Source organism: Sesamum indicum, linkage group LG5, assembly GCF_026168435.1.
Source record: "Sesamum indicum cultivar Baizhima isolate 11 linkage group LG5, ASM2616843v1, whole genome shotgun sequence".
Lineage (NCBI taxonomy): Eukaryota > Viridiplantae > Streptophyta > Magnoliopsida > Lamiales > Pedaliaceae > Sesamum > Sesamum indicum.
In genome coordinates this window covers 16,014,059-16,034,791 of record NC_142661.1, presented here as the reverse complement: position 1 = coordinate 16,034,791, position 20,733 = coordinate 16,014,059, and the positions used below count along the sequence as shown (strand labels likewise).

The following is a 20,733-nucleotide window of genomic DNA, read 5'->3' as shown; positions in this document are numbered from 1 at the left end:
GATTTATCCTTAAAAAGCGTCACAAAATGTATTGTAAAAGGACATTTTGGATCAATTGAAATAAGAACAGTTTTTTGACTTGTGATATGACATGTGTTAATTGGATTTTCTATTCTAAATTTGGGGATAATTACATTTACTCCGTTTACACAAACTACCGTTATCATTTAGAACGTTATAGAAACCACACATAGCTGCTTTTCTTGGCAAAAATAAGCAATAAAAACTGGAAAATATCCGTTTTAACTTGGTCAAATTTTAATATAATTTTTTAAAAATACAAAAATACCCTCCGATAGTATTTATGTAATTGCCAAAAGTTAGAGATTATATTACGATATATTAATAAAATTGTTACTAAATTATAAATTTAAATAAAAAAATTATCACTCTTGTATAAATTATTTTGAATTATTAAAATTAAAAGATTATTTATCCTCTATCTTTATTAAAATTAAAATGGGGGATTCCGTTAAAAATTGAGGCTGGCGTTAAGTTTTTAACAGAATCCCCCTTTTGATCCTGAAATTGAAAAAAAAATCCACATATGGGACTAAATGTGCGAATTGACCTGAGTGTGAGATTAAAATTGAAAACAAGTCCACTTATGTGACCAAAAATATAATTTACCCTTCCTTCCTCAGTCCCCCGCACTCCCTTTCCTTACTCACCCCCACCCTCCACCACCCCTTTTCTTCTTTCCCCTACCAACTCCCTTTCCTTCTTCTCCACTCACCATCCGATGCCATAACTCCCCAATCGGCCACCAGCTCGACTCGCCGTCAGACGTCATCTTCCTTCTAGTTTTTTATTCAAATATAAATCTGTTTGGCCAGGTCTGGCCGGTTTTCACCAATTTTGTTGGGTTTTTTATCGGATTATGTTGGGTTTGACCGGCCTGATTTTACACTCATACTCGGACCGACCTTAGGTTCCCTTCCTGATTGAACGAACGAGCCCATTCCGGATTTAAAAATATGTTTTGCCCGTCCTTAATTACTATCTCGTGTGAATGATCGTATGCTAAGTTGCAAAAAACATGAAAGTCATGCAGGTAAGAGGGTAAAGTGAAAGCCACCTCTTACCAAATAATATCTTTAGCCTTCTTTTAGCGACAAGAGTAGTCCGGATATTGGCAAACAAATGACAAATCATCTTCAATGAGTTTGGTTTCTTTGGCTGAGTGGGAAAATTGCACATTTAGTCTGAGGATATTATGATCCCACAGTTTATGAGCTTACATATGTGGTTTAGTAGGATAAAAAATTATAGTATTTTGATCCCATAGGGTACAAATTGTAGCACATTCGAGTCTTATAAGATAAAAATTATAATATTTTTTTGTCCCAAATGCTACAATTTTTTAGCCTATGACACGAAATGTGTTAAGCTTGTAAACTGCGGGACCAAAAGTACAATACTCTCTATCGTGTGGGACCAAAAATATAATTTTTTCTTCTTTGAGATGGTGCGAGACTTATGTTGGTAGATAATTTATAAATATTTTTATAGGATAACTTATATTTTTGGGCCACTATTGTTATTTAGTCCTACCACCAAAAGTTACTGAATCATTGGGTCATTGGTTCTACTGGTTGGATTGGATTAAAAAAATCGCTAGATTCGAACTATATTATATATATGCATTTATATTTATATATATATATAACATATTAATACATACTATATAAATGCATTTTTTGTCCTCAAATATAATCACTAATATAATTTTGGTTCTCAAACAATTTAAGGTTGTAATTTTGGTCCTCAAATTTTAATTTTTTTGACACTTTTGATTTATTCTCTTTTGAAGTTAATTAAAAACCTAATCTTTGGGCTTTGTGATACTCATTGTGTGCGACCTAATGTATGCATAATTTTTTATATCACTTTGTGCATTCTGTTTCTGCTTAGTGATGAAAAATTGATATGAACCCCTTTGTGTTAAATATTGCTTAATGCGAAAAATAACTTACTGTTGGCTTTTTCAAAAATTTGATATTTATGAGTATTGTGACTATTTCGTCGTGTGCTATCTCTGTTTCTTAAAAACAGCTTAGTGCAATTTGTTTATGTTCAGTGCTTATTTCTGAAAATCTGCGATATTCTTTTTGAAAATTATATCTCTCTGCGATCTATTTTTTGAAAATTATTTTTGTGATATTGAGTTCGCTTTGAGCAAATAATAGCTCAGTGTTGATTAGTTTCAGAACAATCTGATAATTTTTTTTACTCCTACACAACTTTTTAAGAGTAATTTTAGTCTATATATTCAATTCGTTTGCATCTGATAACTAATGCTTGACTAGAATGGTATAAGAGTTTAAGTTTATTAAAAAAAATTGTTTATATTATATTTGGAGCATTATGATGGATTGTTATCCTTTATCATTAAAAGGGTAAAAAGTCATAAATTAGACTAAAGAATCAAATCTATGCAAAATTGATAGATAAATGACTAATATAATATTGTTAAAGATAAAGGATCAAAATGAATTCAAACTAAAGTTATATGACGAAAATTTTCTCTTTTCCTAATATAAAAATATGAAAGTATATCAAATTTGCTGTTCATCTTTTACGATATAACAATCTGACTGAAATAACTGAAGTTAGAGGCAAATAAAGTGTAGATAACATTAAAATGAACAATAATAATTATTATTATTTTCAAAAGAAATACAAAGAGTCCGTGTTTGGTTTTTCTTATTATTATTATTATCTAGGGAAACTTTTTGCTTATTATACTTTTTACGGATAAGAAAAGACCACTCGTTTTATTACACGCATATACCATCAATCGAAAATGAACCCTCACATCTCTTTGCTCACAGAAGCGAACAAATAGTAATCCCATCACCTACAGGAACTTGAGAAATTTGGACACGAGCATCAGCTGCCAAGTACTTGTTAAACTCAATCACAGCGTTCCTCCTTGCTAGTCCGCTCTTAGGAACCAAGTCCTCAGGCGTGACAACTGACCCTTCCCAAAGCGTATTATCGTAAATAACTACTCCTCCAGGTTTCAAAAGCTCCAACACTCTCTCATGGTAGTTCTTATAATTGTCTTTGTCAGCATCGACGAAAGCAAAGTCAAAGGTCCCTTTGTTCTCGGGCTGCTCCAGAAATGTAGATCGAAAACAAATGACGTCAGATGATTAACTATGTTATTTCTAGTGTAAATAATGTGTATGATGGTTCTTACATCTTTCAGTAATTGATCAAGAACAGGAAGAGCCTCCGACTCGATAAAATTGATCTTGTGTTTGACCCCAGTCTTTTCAATTATAGGCAACCCGATCTCATATGTGGTTTGGTTGACGTCTATGGCAGTAATCTGTGAAAATTGAACGTTTTAAATTTGAAGTACAACTTGTAAGGTACATTTTCGTGCAAGAAACATGACGAACTGCAGTAACCTTTCCATCATCGGGAATTGTAAGGGCAGTTAGGAGCAGGGAATATCCAGTAAACACTCCAACCTCAATCGTCTTTTTTGCATTAATTAGCTTTAAGATCAAGGCCATAAGCTGCCCAGCATCAGGTGCAGTACCCATGAATGCCCTGGTGTAGGAAAAAGATACATTTACTTTATGGCGTTTTAATCAATACAATAATAGCAAATAGAGGGTTCCGCTAAACTTGATCAATCCTATGACAAGTATGATATACTTGCTATGTAATTAATTTAATTCGGTCACACTTGATTCAAACAAAAATTTTTCCACATAAAAATGCTACATCAATAAACTATGTTGATTCCTACGCAATCAAACTACGCAAGATAGTTGAGTACATGTGGCTAGAGAAATATAATGTTTCATCATATTTTTTCAGAAGCGAATTGAATGTTCAGGTTTCGATTCTAGTATTCATACAACATTAAAATATCACAATCCTTAGAATGTCTTTCGTTTTCAGTTCGACTACCAAACTGTATGCTAGAGGCCCCTCCGTGAAAATAATAACAGGCAGAAGGAAAAAGAAAAGACAATCCCAGCCCCTGAACTTTTAATAAAAGGGCAAAGCAACTCCTAAACGAATTGAAAGTAGTGAACTTCTTTTTTAAAAGTTTAGAGATCACATTGGGAGTCTTTTTGTTCAGGGAGCTCTCGTGCCTATTGGTGTTTTCACAATATTAGCCCCTTCTCCACTACCGAGATCCAAGAACGTCGTGCAAGTGTGAAAATATACGAAGATCGTGTAGCCATCAGTAGAAATATTATAGTTCAAACTGTGGAGCAAGATTTAAAGGGAAAGCAATTACCGCGGATGAGTGGAAGTGAGAGCTCTAAGCTCCTTGAGAGATTCAGCTTCACGTGGATACACACTCGTCTCCAGTAAGTACTAATTCGTTGAACAAACATATATCGATTAATAATTAGTTTTATTGTAGAAAGAGAAGAAGGGTTTCAAGAACATCAACAAAAGAGTGCCCCTACCTCGTACAACTCTGTTGTTTGCAACAAACCTTTGTCAATTGATTTGTTAGTCGCTGTCAGGTCTTTCATTGCACTCATTGCAAACACCAACTGTTGCAACATGTAAAACCCTCAAAAACATAATGAAGGTAAATCCATCCTTAGGACATAATGAAGATGATCCTCAAGACCATCCATGAAATGAAACAGCAAGTTCAATTAGTGTGTGTGTGTGTGTGTGTGTGTGTGTGAGAGAGAGAGAGAGAGAGAGAGAGAGAGAGAGTTACTGTGTGGGAGTGAAGAAATCAGGTGGTAAGAACTCCAAGTATAGAAGATATTGCCCAGCTTACGACTACGCCAGGACTGCTGCTGCATTTATAGTGGAGTTTTGCCGTTCCCGCTCTCATTTTTGGTGAGACAATCACATCACAATATAATAAACTGATATTATAATAAATTTATATTAAATTAGGCAAATACATATTACAGAAAAATACGAGCAATCTCCTTTGGACTAAATTGCTATTTTTTTTATAGAGGGATAAATTACATTAAATGCATACATATTATAATAAAATTATATTAAGTGAGACAAATTTAATATCCACAGTATACTGAGACTTGAATCCATAACCTCCAACTTATTTGCGAGACCTCTAATTTAACCACTAAGCTAAATTATCATTTGTTTGGTGATCCGCTTCTAAAGCAAACAATCTTAATTACTCATTGCGTAAGCACCCTCCATGTGTAAGATAATTTAAATTTTTATTACCTATATTTAATTAATAAAAGAAAAAAATAATTTATATTTTTAAATAATTTAATTACACTTTAAAAATTGTACAAATTAAAATATTTGTACCATACCCATACTTGTCATGTGATATATTGTCCATTCTAATTTTATAAGTCTCATGAATTTGTCGTCAAAAGTCACCTCAAATATCGAAGCAGTGATGAGGCCGAGAGCCTTTCAAGTTTCAACTTAGCTTTGTGTTTAAGGAAAATTGAATTTTTATTTCAAGTTTTATTGTATTTTCTACTCTAAATATTATATATACGTTAGCATATAAAGTTTATTTTATTTAAGAAAAAATTTAATACACGTGTCATGTATATATTAAATGAAATAAAAAATACAATATAATTCGTTACATAATTTGAATTCTTTTTTTTTAGATACAGACGATAAAATATACAAATCAAGATGTTGCTGACTTAAAGAAAAGATCGAAGTAGTGGCGAAAGAGGTTGGAAGATTAAAACATGTAATCGTCCCAATTATTAAATTATTTTTTATGAGTATATTGTTATAATAGAATAAGGTCTAACATATGCAAATATTGGATAGTTGAAGAATCAAATATTATTGGAAAGGCCATTGTCACGCAATGAATCAGGCATGGGAAAGGCTGAAGTGGGACTTCACAATTAAAACTTATAATTTTGTAAATGACAAATAATATTTATAGAACTTAATTTGATATTAAGAGACTTCAATATAATATATTTTAATTTAATATTAAGAAATATGGATATTATATGTTTGAATTTCACTTAAAGTGTGGATATTTACCTCACTTAATACAAATTTATGGTAATCTCAATTTTGTAGCGTGAATTTATGTTTATTAATAGGGTTTAATGCAATTTACCCCAAGTGATATTGCAAATGAGCAAATTACCCCCTATGAAAAAAAAATAGCAATTTATAAAAAACACAGGGGGAGTAAATTGTTCCATTTTAAAAAACATAGAAGGGTAAATTGCTATTTTTTTTTCATAGAGTGTAGTTTAATCATTTGCAATATTATAAAGGGTTGCTTACATTATTCTCTTTATTATTATTATTAATGTTATTATATAATTATTATTTTCATCTATACTAATATTAAAGAATAAGGTATTTCTCACTTGCAAATGACGATTTATGATACCAAAATACCAATTTTTCTGTTATAATGATAGTATCCCTAAATTGATTTTTTTAAGCAAAATCATCTATTGATTTATTTATATATATATATATATTTATAATATATGTCCAAAAAAAAAACACGCACACACACACTGAATTAACTGTGGTTAATGGTATTGCTTTATCTTGATTTCTAAGCGTTGTCATTTATAATACAGATAAAAAAAATAATTTTTTAAATAAATACAATATTAAATAATATTTTTATTGTATATTCAATTATTTGCATACAGTTCTCTAGAAAAAGAAAAATATTATTATTACCTACAATATTAGTGGCTATGGCTAAAAAAATGATAAATGACTACTATTAACTATTGTTGAATAAAATCAATGCAAAAAATTAATTTTTCCACCATTAAAAAATTATTTGTCGCGACTAAGAGTCATGGTCAAGACATTTACCATGGCTTTTAGCCATGACAAATATTTTAACCATTCTCACAGAAACCACGGCCAACAACCATTGCATGACTGTGGTCAACAACTATTTATTGTTAATCATGATAATTAATCGTAATTAAATGTTATAATTCTCTTCTACTGAAATTCAAAAGTATAGTTAATCGAAATTAAAAATTAGAATTTCGGGAGTGACTTTAGAACTGTAGCACGTTAAGATGTTTAATGACTAATGTTGAATTATTATACACGTTACACATACAATTTTTTTTAAATAAAATAGATAACATGAAATTTTTATAAACATAACGTGTATATATTAAAAAAATATAAAATATAATAAAATTTAAAATAAAAAATACAGTCCGCTGAGTGAAAATAACTCACTGCCTAATTGCAATAAAAAGGTTTTCAAATAGTAGAGAAAATAACCTTTAAAAAAAACAAATACAAAGAAAGAAAAGATTTGTTAAAATTGGATGTAAATATAGACAGAAAACAGACCCCTTCCAGTTTAAAAATCATACTTAAATAATTTTGCAATTAACCAACCAAGTTGTGGGTCGAGACTGATCAAACTGATTAACATCCAATTTTGTATGGGTTTCTTTTAATTCAGAGGTTTGATAATTTTTTTCGAATCAAACTATATTTACGAATACACACAATCACACGCATGGTTCATGCCGTCGTTATACGACAGATACTTTATGAAAATGTACCGCGAGACAAAAAAAAATATCTTCTGAATTAAATAAAAAAATAATTACATTTTACACTATTTAATCTATGATTTATTTACTAAATTATTCGTATTTTCAAGATAATTATATGTACACCGATCAGAAACGTGAATATCATTCACATAAAACTACTCCTACTTTTCGAAAAACTTTCACATACACTTCTTGAAAATACACAAACTAGCCATGTTTTTTAGCTGTCAGTAATGGTTTCTGTATCTAAATTAATATAAAAAGAAAAGTTCCTCCACACTCATCCCACCAATTTTTTGTGAAGTAAAAAATACCCTTCATGACAAACATTACTTGATAAATTATAATTTTTTTCATTCTTTCTTTTATTAATTTAATGTAGTGGTTTATACATTTAACAACTCTTATTTATAATATATTTTAAAGTATGAAAGATTATTTATTATATGCACGTAGAAACGACACACCATAATAATTAATTTGTACAACAGGATATGGCTGATTTGTGTAAACAAACGGGGTAGAGGAAATAGTAAAATCTCTTTTTAAAAGTTTAGGAGCTCATTTTTATTATTATTTAGACAGGTATTTCACCTATTAGTAAAAAATAAAATGTAATCAGTCCTGGTATAAATGGTATGGAATAAACATTAAATTTCATACGGAACAACGTATATCTCAATCTGCACAAGTTAATAAGTCACTTAAAAATACCAAGGAGAACATCAATATATTACAATGAGGTGTATATGTTAAATAGAATATAAGGTTAAATTGAAATATGTTCGGTTTTGTTTTTCAGTGTTTTGAAAATAGAGAGAAAAAAATAAATATATATGTATACTAGGATTTATTTTTAAAGATAATTTAAAATATTTTAAAATAAGCGGTGTAGGTTTAATTTTGAGATTTGGGAGACAAACATCAGTTTTTGTTGTCAAATCATATATTTTTATATATAAACATGTATCTATATAAATATTGTATGTTTAATGTCGTATTTTTTTAAAATCAAAATTACTATTTATTATCAAATTATGTCTTTTTTATATTATATTTATATATAAGTATATGTATATATATTATACATAGAAAGTTTAAAAATAAAAAAAATACACAAATAACGTATAAAAAAAATAATAGGCAAATATTGGTGTATTTTGTTTTGAGGTTTCTATGATATTTCTCTTGTCCTTCCTTTTGGGTTTCCACTGGATTTCGGCCAGAAGCTGTTTTTGGTGTTGATTGAGGGGGTCTTAATTACGATAAATTTTAGAGAGATGGTTATAATTTATTTTTGTGATTATTGGCTTTTTATGAAGATGGGAAGGAACCCCCATAACTCGTCATTTAAAAGAAAAAAAATAAATATATTCATTGTGATTCAGGATTATCCCAAGTATTTATAATTTCATAAATATACATGGGAAGAGAAACGAGCTTCAGCAAATTTTACAACTTCTTAATATTTACATGTTAAAAGGATTTATGAGTTCACACCAAAACATTTGTTTGGATTCATTTTTAAAGTGTTTTGTTATGTTTTGTGTAGATAGAGAAAGAAAAATAGAGTTAAATATATATATTTTTTTTGACAGGTTAAATAAGTATGTATTGAAAATAGACTAGTGTATATATTTGAATTTGTTTTTGAATATAATTTAAAATAAGTATTTTTATGTTGCGTTTTAAGAGAGAAAAATTATTGTTCATTGTCAAATCATGTCTCTTATATATATATAAATATTGTATGTTTAATATTATATTCTAAGAATTATTTTATTCATTGTCAAATTATCTCTTTTATATATATTTATATATGTATGTATATTTATATATATATTTATGATAAATAAGATAAAAACACCAAAATATAATATTTTCGTACATGGACAAACATTGAACATGTTTCGACCCATCCTAAAAATGTCTTAAAAATAAAACCGAACATAATTATGTTAGATAATTTTTTTCAATTCCCATAGAGCTCTTAGCCACTGGTGATTGGTGGCCCATGGGCACAAAAATCAAACAGGATTTATCGATAGCCGTTTACATTGATTGATTGGACTGAATGTCAATCTTCTTGCGTGCTCAATATCTTGTTTACTTTTTGGATGACTTTTGGCTGATTTGCTTAAATGCACTTGATATGGGAGTCCTAATTTTTATCCATAAAGATAAATGAATTATTACCTACCACTCAATGTAATATTATCCAATTAAATATAATATTACATATGCTAAGCCTAAACAGTTCAATCCCATATTTAGTTACACATTTAGCAACTACCGTTTATCACAACCATTGAAGTAAATGAGACCTCAAAAGGGTTCTATGGAAGAAGAATGACACCCAACATTCTAATTTAAATTTCAATATTTTAGAGGATAATTGTCATCATCATGAAGTCACTGTAAGATATTCAATCATAAACAATCAATTCAAGGAACAAGTAATGATTGTTTTACACTGTATTAAATTCAATGTCTGTCTGCCCCAAACACAGTTACTGTTCAGATGCATAAATCTAAACAGATAGTGAGTGTGAGACAGTGTAAGAACCAAACAAATGAAAAGAAACAGATAATGGATGAACACAAATATAAATTCAAAATGCTAACTCGTTCTTGAAAACAAGAACTTCAAGCTAATGCTACCCAGAACACAAGGAGGTGTTGAATTAATGGTCTAGAGAAAGGTCTGAAGAAAATCATTCTGGCTCTTTTTATATAACATCCAAAGCCAGTGTAGCAAACATGTATAGCGACAAGAATATGTGCATGAATGCAATCTCACATGACACCAGTGTGCACTCTATTTATACTGTTGAATTTAAACATCTAACGAAGAGAAGCTCTAAGCAGTGAGTATAAAACAATCATGTGCAATGAAATGATGCAGTACCTATTATCTCAAGACCGATTCTTCCGAAGGGATTGTACTAAGGCATCGTAATCAGGAAGCTTTGGATGAACATGACTAGCTTTTTGATTACTATCGTCCTTGTTGGAAGAACTCTTATTGAGTGTTGCTGCTGCCTTTAGATTTTCATTGCTAACAGATGTTTCTGCTTTTGGCTGTGGTCTCGACGACTCCTCGGTAGCAGACGACTTGCGAGTGATCTTAGACTCTTGCATTGTTGCAGAATTTGCTTTTTTGGAGTTGTATTTAACTGGAGATCCCTGCAAACTTGAATTGTTAGGCTTAGAAGCCACGTTTGCTGAGGTAGGCTGCTCAGAACTTCCCAATTGAATAGAGCTCTTCTTCAAGAACTGAAATTGATCTCGAGTTTCAGGTGAAGAGGCGTTTATAGGTTTTCTCCCCACACCACCATCAGAATCAGGTGCATCTGAACTAAGCTGCGCCTTAGAATAAGAATTATTACTAGAACTAGGGGATGCTTTTGTTCTCTGTGAAATTCCACTTCGAAGATAACTTGTCCTAGTAAGGGACTCCTTTGGAGGATCTTCATCCGTATCACTGCTATCAGAACCGAATACTGAAGTTGAAGCAACACGACTGGGCTTTGTTTTGACTTCCTTTCCAGATCTAAGATTATACAGTTTTCCATGTTTGTGACCTGAACTCTTTTGTAATGATTCTTCTTCCTCAGAACTATCGCTATCCGATTCAGAGTGGATATTTGACGTTCTTGCATTTTTCTTATTTTCGGACCTTGTGCGTATCCTGGGACTCCCAACAGCAGCGGGAGATTTTGTCACTGAGGTAATTGTATCCTTACTTTCCGTATTGAAGGACGAAGATATATCTGATTGTTTCTTCAAGTAAGGGGCACGATTATAACCCTTATGGCGTAAACCACCAGTGAGTTTTCCAAAATTTAGCCCCTCCCCACTCTCAGGACTGGAATTATCAATGTAATTCAGTTCCATTTGCAACTTTTTGGGTTCCTGAGCTGGCTGATCAGCAGAGGGCTTCATAAAACTGAACTTTGCTGGCGGATCAGCATCGAATAGTTTTTCTTGGTTTCTTTCGGTGTCGAATTCATCAGACTTCAATTCATCATCAGAGGAAAGTGACCATTGTTTTCTGTCAAATCCTGAAGAAGCTTTTTCCTTGAACGATGATCCAACTGATTGCCTGCTTTTATCCTTAATATATGAACTAACAGTTGGGTTTTGTTTACTTGGAAAATCTATAGAATCTTCCATCCGAGTGCGCCTGAACACATTCAGGTCCTCATCACTTTCAGAAGCTGGTCCATCTGATTCATCAAATGTCACCGGCGCTGAATCATCCAGCTTCGGACCATCTAGGCTTTCAGACAAATCAGAAGATGAGTTCTTTCTAGTGAAAAATGGTGATGAAGAAATAGTTTTTGCTACGTTGCTTGAGCTAGACATAGGACTCCCAGAATCAGTATTTACAGAGAGGTGCTCACCCGACTTCTGGCCTGAAGATGGCAAATAAGATCTTGGCCCGTGTTCATCATATGTCGGGCCCAAATTAAACTCATAAATTTCGCTGTCTGAATCAGATTTGTCAAAAACTACAGCAGCAGATTCATGGGAGCTTGTCTGGGAGGCTTCTCCAGAAGTACCTTCTTTCCTGTAACCCTGGAAAGGGTCCTCACCAGGATCATAATCAAACTTTTGGTTATCAGAATTTGAAAATATGTTCATGTCATCAGGAATGCTCGAAGGAGGATGATAAAATTCGTCACTGGGTTGTTTCCTCATCCTTGCTTCTCTATCATTCTCAAATTTCCCTGGCCAGCCATTTGCATCTTCAGCTTTATACTTGGAAGACTCACTCTGCCTAGTCATTTCATCTCCTGAGACTTCCTTTAAGGAGTTATTCTTAGAATATCCCTCTACAACTGGGACATCATGGTCCAATAAGGTATCATTGCATGAAGCTTCAGACCTTAAAGAAGCTGATTGACTATATTCCTTTCTACCACTATGGTCATCCATCCTGAATCTTCCATCTGTCTTCTGATTGTGAGGTTTCTGCCCATCCATATGTTCATTCTGCAACCTAGTATGTTCAGAAAATGATGTGTTCATCGACTCTTCAGAAAAACTCGGTTTCACATACGTTTCAAGTCCTCCATCTTTTAAAACAGGACCATCAGACTTATGTGATTCAGTGGAATACTGCCTCATAATCCTGCCACGGCTTGAAAGTTCAGCTGCAGCTCTAGCAGCCATACTTGCTCGTTCTGCAGATTCAGCAGCTGCCTGTGCAGCAGAGGTAGCATCTTTGAATTCCATATTCCACCTCTGTCTATCCTGGGGGATAACATTGCTGTCTACTTTATATAATTGTGCTCTCTCATCAACTGGTGCTGGAGAAAAGAAACTTTTTAAGTAATAAACTTGTAGAGAAGCAATAAACATTCCATATTAGAATCAGCAGTTTCGAATCGATTGATACCATACCTGGAGGCCTTCCTTCTTGTTGGAACATTGTATAGGGACCAGGAGTTTGGACAGAAGCATTTGCTGCTCCCTGTGAGGTTCTATGATCCAGCTGGGAGAAGTTCGATGGTGAACCATCAATCTTATTGTTACTTTGGGGAGCTTGAGCATCTGAGCCTTCAAAACGAAGAGGTTCGACATGGGGTTTACTCTCCTTCCCGAAAGTACTGGGTCCAGTCTGATAAAATTGAAAATATAAACTCATAAATGACTAAAAGCTTTACAATATTGTTCCACCTCTATCCTATAATAGTGCACCACAAAATTATATGCGAAATGTTTAAAGCAACTAGGACATACCAGCAAGTCACTGGGTGGTATTGGATCTTTCTCTTCAAATGATCTAGGATCCCATTTGACATTATGCTCCTCTGCTATTGCACTCAAAATCTTAATCTTGGTCTGTCCATCCGGTGCCTTTGCAGACAACTTCTCCACCAACTGCAATTAGATTGCATAATGATTGACGATTAGAGAGTCAAAGCTGCTGAATAGCACCCAACACATGGTCACTTTTCTCAGATGTTAATTCAAGTTGTAAATAAAATAAATCAGCTTCATGAACATACCATTCGGCTTACACCGCACTCTGGACGAAGTTCTATAGCGGCAGTTGTGAAATCTTTTCCATATTTCTCCGTAAAATGCTTCCTCACATCCAGAAGTTCAGGTACATCTCCACATCTTGGTGATGCAAATACAATACTTGCAATTGCTTCCTTCAGATCAATGGGGCAAGTCCTACAGAGATTGGAGAACAGATCAGTGCAAAGCCTTGGAAAGAGTTTGGGATAATATGTCCATACCATACACAAACTGAAACAACAAGAGGCAGAAAATTCAAGTTAGCTATAAGTGTGTGATGACTGCAACAATGAACATGGGAAAATTCCCAAAAACTCTGTAATGCATGAATGACAAATACTTACAACAAAAACAATTAAATACGATAGTAAAAACTTTTGATTTTTTGTTATATTAGACCTACTAATAGTCCAAAGAAAAATTTACCATTTTGTCTACTATGTACTTCATCAAATTTATCATGCATGTGCTGACCAGAAGAGTTAAGTCATTAAGAAATAGGGTGACTATGGTAGAAGCAAATTTGTCTTATATTAATAAAACAGACACATGATCATTCTGAATGACTTACATACTTTTGAGACTCAATTATTGGCAGACGCGCAACAATAAGTTCACAGTATATCTCGATAAGATCATATGCAGCCATCATCTTCTCTTCCCTAATCACATGTTCAACCTGAAAATACATAAGATAGGCATGAAAAGATCTCTTCAAAGAGCAGTGTTGGCACGTACGCAAGAATAAAGCAGAATATGGAATCGACAACTTCAAATTGAAGTAAGATAAAGTAATCAAGCACACAAGAAATTGGGTTCAGTCAGACTCCACTTTTAGCTTTTGCCAAGTTCAACTAATAAATCAATAACTAAATCCTAAACACTTCCGTCATAAAAGTAATTTCACTACTGTAGTTTTAGATTGAGGAAAAAGTTGTTTCATGAAGCACGACAAGTCATAAACCAGTGACTTTATTTCCACAAACATGCCAAGCAGAAATCAATGTTTCCCAAATACAAACCAGCAGGAACTTATAGATGTGATTCCCAGTCATGCTTATACCAAAATGTTTTCTGTTTAATGAGATGTGCAAGCATTTTTTGAAAATCACTATGCTGTTTCCACAAGCTAAAAGCCACACACACACAAAAAAAAAAAAGAAAGAAAGAAAGAGAAAAGGTCCAATATAGATACTGATACAATGATACAACAGTCTCTTGATCATAATCCATAAAATATAGTTTCGCATGTGAACCAAGATCAGAATACCAATCTATACTGGAAAAACTTATTCTTGAACGGATCACAGAAGCAACTGTTCAAAAGGAACAGAAATATATCAAATTCGGGCAGAACTATATTTTGACCACTCCTAAGAGATATAGATTATTACTCTAATTCGAGCTGTCTGATCCTGGCCAGACTCAAGCAACTGTGCTATTTCCCTCTTCATCTGTTTCACTTGCACTTCTTTCTTATTCCTCAATAGCTTCAGCCGTGACCCCGCCAGCCTCAGCGACATCTTGCTGCATCAAATTAATATCCAACATTACAATTGGAGGGGGGAAAACAAAATTCAACACAAAAGCAAACCAAAAACGGTACTAATAGCAGATAGAATAAAATTAACTAAAATAATTAACACTGCACCATCCACAGGATTTGGAATACAAAATATACAAGAAACAAAAAGAGCAAATCAAAACATATTATTTTGCAGTATAACAGTATATGAATGTCTGAACAGCTCAGGAGGATTACCATTTGGAAGGATTGAAGCTCCGGGAGAGCATCTCCTTTGAACTCTTGAGAAACTTCGATCTCTTCATCTCTAATCCCTAATTCTTCGAAAAATCAGAATCAACAAACAAATGCTAACAATTCACAAAAGCTAATTCCTTCAATTTCTCGATTCGAACAGCTTCGACTTCCCCCTTAGGATTGAGTTTGATCGCCCAGAATCTTCAGAGAGAAACATAAAATCAAAGTTATTCTTTGGGTAGAAGAAACGAATTGTATGTTCGGATTCGTTTACCGCAGCAAAGACTTGCGGGAAATGCAGATGAATTCGGTTGGCTTTCAATTTCTACTTTCTTAGGGGAGGAAAATAGAAATAGTACCAATTTGGGGGAAATAAATTAACTAAGTTGACTTTTGATATTCTATGACCAAATTGCCCCTTAATGTATTAAACTAATTAATAAAATTGAAATAATGAAAAGCCAAAAAAGAATTAATATATTAAAATAATATATTATCTCTACTAGAAAATATTTGGCTTTATTATACAGTCAAGTGGATAATATTTTATTCGAAATTTCAGATTAAGAGGTTATTTGGGTGAACGTATAATTTTTTAGATGTTTTACAAAATATCGCAAAGTGTTTTGTTCAATCATTTAAAAAAAATAAAGAGTTATTTATTTATTTTGAAAAACTTAAGAAAGTTCTTTGAATTTTGATCATATGAATTTCATTATTAACATACCATAACCTTCATACTCTTATTTTAATTCAAACATCTCAAAATTATACGATATTTCAGATCAGATATAAAAAATAAATACTAAATTATTTACCAAAATATACACTTGACTGAGATAGTAAAATTAATACAAGTACAATGTTGATTCTGTTGGAATCCTATTTACAGTTGCGGCAAAAACACTCGAACAGTCGAGTTAGTGAATGAAGCAAGGTCGAATATTCTGAAAGAATATATGCTCACAATAATAATTAAATCAGTGCATAACTCAGGCCACACGCTAGTTTATAGTCATTGCATAATGTTTAGATTCCACTAAGCAATGTAGGATGATGACATGTGACCTTCCCGACATGGTCAAGATTTAGGGTCATTAGACCGTGTTCGGCCAACCCCTCTTCAGAATGTGCGGATCCTATGCCCTATTTTATGCTCTTAGTATTTACAAGGCTAATACGGTTATTTCACCTGCATCACTGATGTTCCGTTGTCAATTCATTTTAAAATACTTTTTTTACAAACTCACTTCCTTATGAATTTAAGTTCTATTAAAACCTCATTTAACCCTGCTATTATTTTAACTATAATTTGTATTTACATAATAAATTATAAAACTATGACCGAAAATATCACAATTATTTTTTTCTAAAGTCAATTATTACAAAATTATATTTTTATAATTAATTATACAATCGTAAACCAAATTTGGCCTAAAAGTAATTATATGAGAATAGAATTTGAAAAAAGAAAAGAATTAGGAGGGCAATTGTGTAATTTAATACAAATAGTGCGTGGCCTGGAATTGACCTATAAACGCGCAACGTGTAAATGTCAATGTCAATCCAATTTAATTCCGCGTCAATACTTTGTAAAAGTTGCAAACTCTGAAAATTAATGATGAGAAAAATAAAAAAAGAAAGAAAAAATTCCATGGAAAGTCGTAAATTGTCTAGAGATTGGTGTCGTTTACGAACCTTCCTACCAACAGCTCCCAGTTTTCGTTGTGCTCACCTCACACGCCTTAATTGTATTTTATTTTGCCCGGCAACCCAATTTCTTGAGAATGTTTATTAGTTTTTATTGTTAAGAAGATCTACATTTTGAAATTATGTTTAATTTATTATTTTTTGGCGGAAGTAGTCGTTTACTATGAACTACTAACCACACGATTTCCCTTTCTCCGACATTGTTGAAGGCGCCCCTTGAGAGGTGGTCCTAACTTAATTGATGAAGTTGAGAGACTGTAAGATTGTGGGTTCGAATCCACCGATGTATGTGATGTTTCTACTTTAATAATATGCGTTGATTATATATAGTTTTCTGATATTGAAGAATAGTATATTATTATTATTGGTAGTTGTTAGATATTATCTGATATTGATAATTATAATTGACTTATTCAAAAAAGATCACAATTCATTGCTTTCACTTAAAAAATAAACTGTATTGTATTTTTTTAAAAAGGCTATTTTAATAGCCGAATAATGTTATTTAAGTACCTAAATAATTTCAAATGATTAAATTGGTACAAGAGTCTTACAATTAATATTATTTTGATATCCAAATGATATTATTTATTTATTTTTTCTATTATCCTTTTATGTAATTGTGATTTTACTCTTAGATATTAAAATGATAAATTGTAAATATAAAAAAATATTGCATATGTTTTTATCAATATATTTTGTCTTTATTTGAACCATTTTATTTTTTTTCATACTTAGTTACGAAGATTATTATATTTTTATTATTTTGATATTTTTTACTATCTTTATTCTCAATATTTATATAAAAAAAAAAACTCATTACTGAATGATTTAATCATATTAATAGTCAAGTCCACTCAAACAATATATTTAAAGAAAAAATTCGTTCTAATATAATAAAGATATAGCACTTAAATATTTATTCGGCAAAATTTCACTTTTGGTCCCACTAGATAAAAAAATTATCACTTGTGGTCCCGTATTTTACGGGCTCAACACTTTTGATCCCAAAACTTTAAATTTTTAACATTGTTAGTCCTGTTCCGTTAAGTTTTGATAGAATTGTTAGTCAATGGTCAGGGTCCAAAAGAAATCCTTCAAGTGTTTATTTAGCTTCTTGGAGAGAAAAAATGACACCAACAAGCACTTTTTGCCTATTTATACATGTAAATAACCCACAAGAACTTCTAGTCTATTTACCAATATTTTCATCTTTTTTCCATCACTTTAGCTTGAGAGCAATAGACCTAAAGATATCACAAATATCACAAAATGCTTCAATTATTGAATGCTATTGTCACAAAACTGCTCATTATTATAATTAATAGATAATAATTTAAAATAATTTATGTAGTTTATATAAATTATATTAGAATTAAAAAAATAAATCATTTATTTATTAAAAAAATAATATATTCTTAAATAAATAAATTATATATTTTACTAATTCTGATATAATTTATATAAACTACATAAAATTATTTTGAATTATTACTTTATTAATTATAATAATGAGTAGCTTTCTGACAATAGCATTCAATATTTGAAGCATCTTGAAATATTTGTGATTTTTTTTTTTTGGCCTATTGCGGGTTATTTACATGTATAAAAATATTAAGTGGGTACTAAAATGATATAAATGATAAAACTCGAGTACCAATTGAATCATTTGCAAATACTTAGATATCAAAATAGTATTAATGCCAAAACTCAGGTATTAATATAAATTTTACTTCTTTATTTTCTTATTAAAATTTAATAAATAAAAAAGTTCTTGTTTTTTTTTCTGAACATTATAGAGACAAATGATCCCCTAAATTTTTTAAAAAAAAGTTTTGCCCGATTCTTAAATATTTTTGTACTTTATTCCGAATCGAGTAAAAGATTGCATAAATATGTGTAGATATACATATATATAATAGTGGTAAAATATTGATTAAAAATGTCGAAATTAAGGTTATATATGTATGGTAACGATAATATGAGTTTAAATATCTAAAATAATAATTTTAAAAAATTAATAAGAATAAAAAGACATATTTAATATCATCAAATTTAACAATTAATAAGATATGTACTGTGACATATCGATCATAATAAATATCATCATCTTAGGCCTATTAATGTTACATAAATTACTTGAACAATACCCATATAAAGAAAATTATTGGGTTACTGACTTTCAGTGTCAAAATCGTACTTAACTATTAAAAATATGACAACCTTAATACAACGAATTAAAAACTAGTTTAAAAATATATTAATTTATACTTTAATATGGTTGGGTTAATATGTCTGAAGAGATCCTACCTTTCGACATCAACCATATAAAAATAAGGGTGTATATGGTTAGATTGATCGATATTTGATGCATGTAAACGTTTCATATTGATTGAAAATAAAGTTTTGAGCTGTTTGTAAATTTTAAATTCTCTTCCCCCTAGCGAGACGTCTTTTTAGAATAAAACCCGTAAGGCTCATATGAAGTCAAAATGGACAATATCTTCCACAACGGGGGCACCGATTGATTCGTGACCCTTGAGTTTTAGGCACCCTAGCTTTTCAAGAGAAAAACAAGACCAGGTTCTCAACAGGTTGTTGTTACATTAACATGTTTTCTTTGGCTGTTATTGCATCCTCTAATGTATGTTTTGTAGGATGGCGTACGTGGCTGAAGGATCCAACATTAATCCTCAAGTAGTGGACAAAGAGTGATAAGGAGATCAACAAGAGGAAGGGGAAGAAGGGGAAACATTTGCTAATGATTGCTGACGTTTTTGACATACTTTTGCATATGTGGGTTGAATACGGCAAACTATATATATGTTGTGTTATATTTTTTATTAATTACGTGATTCGTTAGACACAGATAATCTGTACGCGAATTTATTTTTAGATGACAATAACAAGTTTGTGATAAAATATTACAATTACACCCTTGTTTCTATACCTAATAATAATAACCTCCTGCATGCCATGCAATATAAATGGATATTTTAGTCTAAAAAAATTGCTGACGCCCAACAATAATATTCAAGGAAGGGTACTTTTGAAAGTCCAACTCACCTTTTCAGTGATGTCATCAAACACATTTAAAAGTTAACGCCGTAAGGGTGATTTTGTTAGATGGCAGTAACGGACAAGGGGTGTCCCTGTAATTACGAAAATCTCAAGGGCTGTTATGCATATTTTAGACTTATCTCAAGAGGTGTCAGTGTAATTTACTGTTATTAAGAAGATCCAGGCCATTAATTTGGAAAAAAAATATTTTTAATAAATATAGAACGAGTAAGAATTTTTTAGATATTTTATATTAATCTTGATAAACACAAGCAAGGAGGAGCACTTTTTTAAAAAAAGTTTTTTAAGTTGTATTGATGTCTTTTGGGTAGAAAATTTTTGTCCATTTTCAATTTTATAGGGGATAAATTACATTTAACAGTCAAAAATCAGAGTACAAACACGTGCATCACATAACAACTACAAGCCTTAGGAACAAGAATGTGAGCCAATATCATTGTATCCAACATTCATAACAAATTCTCCAGTTAGGGTTTATGACTTTATGTTTGTCGATCTTTCGAGTTAATGTTGCTCAAATTCCTAGTCTTTTTCGATTACATTTATGTGGGACGAGAATTTCACACTCAACATCACTCTTAAATTTAGAGCTCAGTCTTGGAGGTATCAAACTGGCTGAACAAAATT

General features: G+C 31.5%; 2 protein-coding genes across 4 annotated transcripts; both read right to left on the bottom strand.

The window, feature by feature from the left end:
* Positions 1–2,639: 2,639 nt before the first annotated feature.
* Positions 2,640–4,798, bottom strand: LOC105161820 (cation-dependent phenylpropanoid and flavonoid 8-O-methyltransferase 1-like). 2 transcript variants are annotated; one of them, XM_011079636.2, is made up of 6 exons: positions 4,709–4,798; positions 4,443–4,532; positions 4,268–4,347; positions 3,420–3,564; positions 3,206–3,337; positions 2,640–3,116 (listed from the first exon to the last, which is right to left on the bottom strand). In XM_011079636.2, exons 2-6 carry the CDS (start codon positions 4,518–4,520, stop codon positions 2,829–2,831), a joined length of 723 nt encoding a protein of 240 aa, XP_011077938.1. In that variant the 5' UTR covers positions 4,521–4,532; positions 4,709–4,798; the 3' UTR covers positions 2,640–2,828. The 2 variants fall into 2 exon arrangements, with proteins under 2 accessions (XP_011077938.1, XP_088736937.1); XM_088880811.1 differs by having other exon boundaries at positions 4,443–4,552; positions 4,709–4,779.
* Positions 4,799–9,964: 5,166 nt separating this feature from the next.
* On the bottom strand, positions 9,965–15,646 carry LOC105161819 (Regulator of Vps4 activity in the MVB pathway protein). Of its 2 annotated transcripts, XM_011079633.3 has the most exons (7): positions 15,316–15,646; positions 14,948–15,080; positions 14,129–14,232; positions 13,538–13,709; positions 13,269–13,409; positions 12,930–13,146; positions 9,965–12,835 (listed from the first exon to the last, which is right to left on the bottom strand). In XM_011079633.3, exons 1-7 carry the CDS (start codon positions 15,381–15,383, stop codon positions 10,437–10,439), a joined length of 3,234 nt encoding a protein of 1,077 aa, XP_011077935.1. In that variant the 5' UTR covers positions 15,384–15,646; the 3' UTR covers positions 9,965–10,436. The 2 variants fall into 2 exon arrangements, with proteins under 2 accessions (XP_011077935.1, XP_011077937.1); XM_011079635.3 differs by lacking the exon at positions 15,316–15,646 and having other exon boundaries at positions 14,125–14,232; positions 14,948–14,965.
* Positions 15,647–20,733: the final 5,087 nt, after the last annotated feature.

Coding starts and splice junctions, on each gene's coding strand:
- LOC105161820 (XM_088880811.1), bottom strand. CDS start 4,544: ATGTTGCAACAGTTGGTGTTTGCAATGAGTGCAATGAAAGACCTGACA. Junction 4,348..4,442: donor AAACAACAGAGTTGTACGAG/GTAGGGGCACTC, acceptor TCAACGAATTAG/TACTTACTGGAGACGAGTGT. Junction 3,338..3,419: donor CAATTCCCGATGATGGAAAG/GTTACTGCAGTT, acceptor CAATTTTCACAG/ATTACTGCCATAGACGTCAA.
- LOC105161819 (XM_011079633.3), bottom strand. CDS start 15,383: ATGAAGAGATCGAAGTTTCTCAAGAGTTCAAAGGAGATGCTCTCCCGG. Junction 15,081..15,315: donor AGCTTCAATCCTTCCAAATG/GTAATCCTCCTG, acceptor AATTTGATGCAG/CAAGATGTCGCTGAGGCTGG. Junction 13,710..14,128: donor CCAATAATTGAGTCTCAAAA/GTATGTAAGTCA, acceptor CAATCTCTGTAG/GACTTGCCCCATTGATCTGA.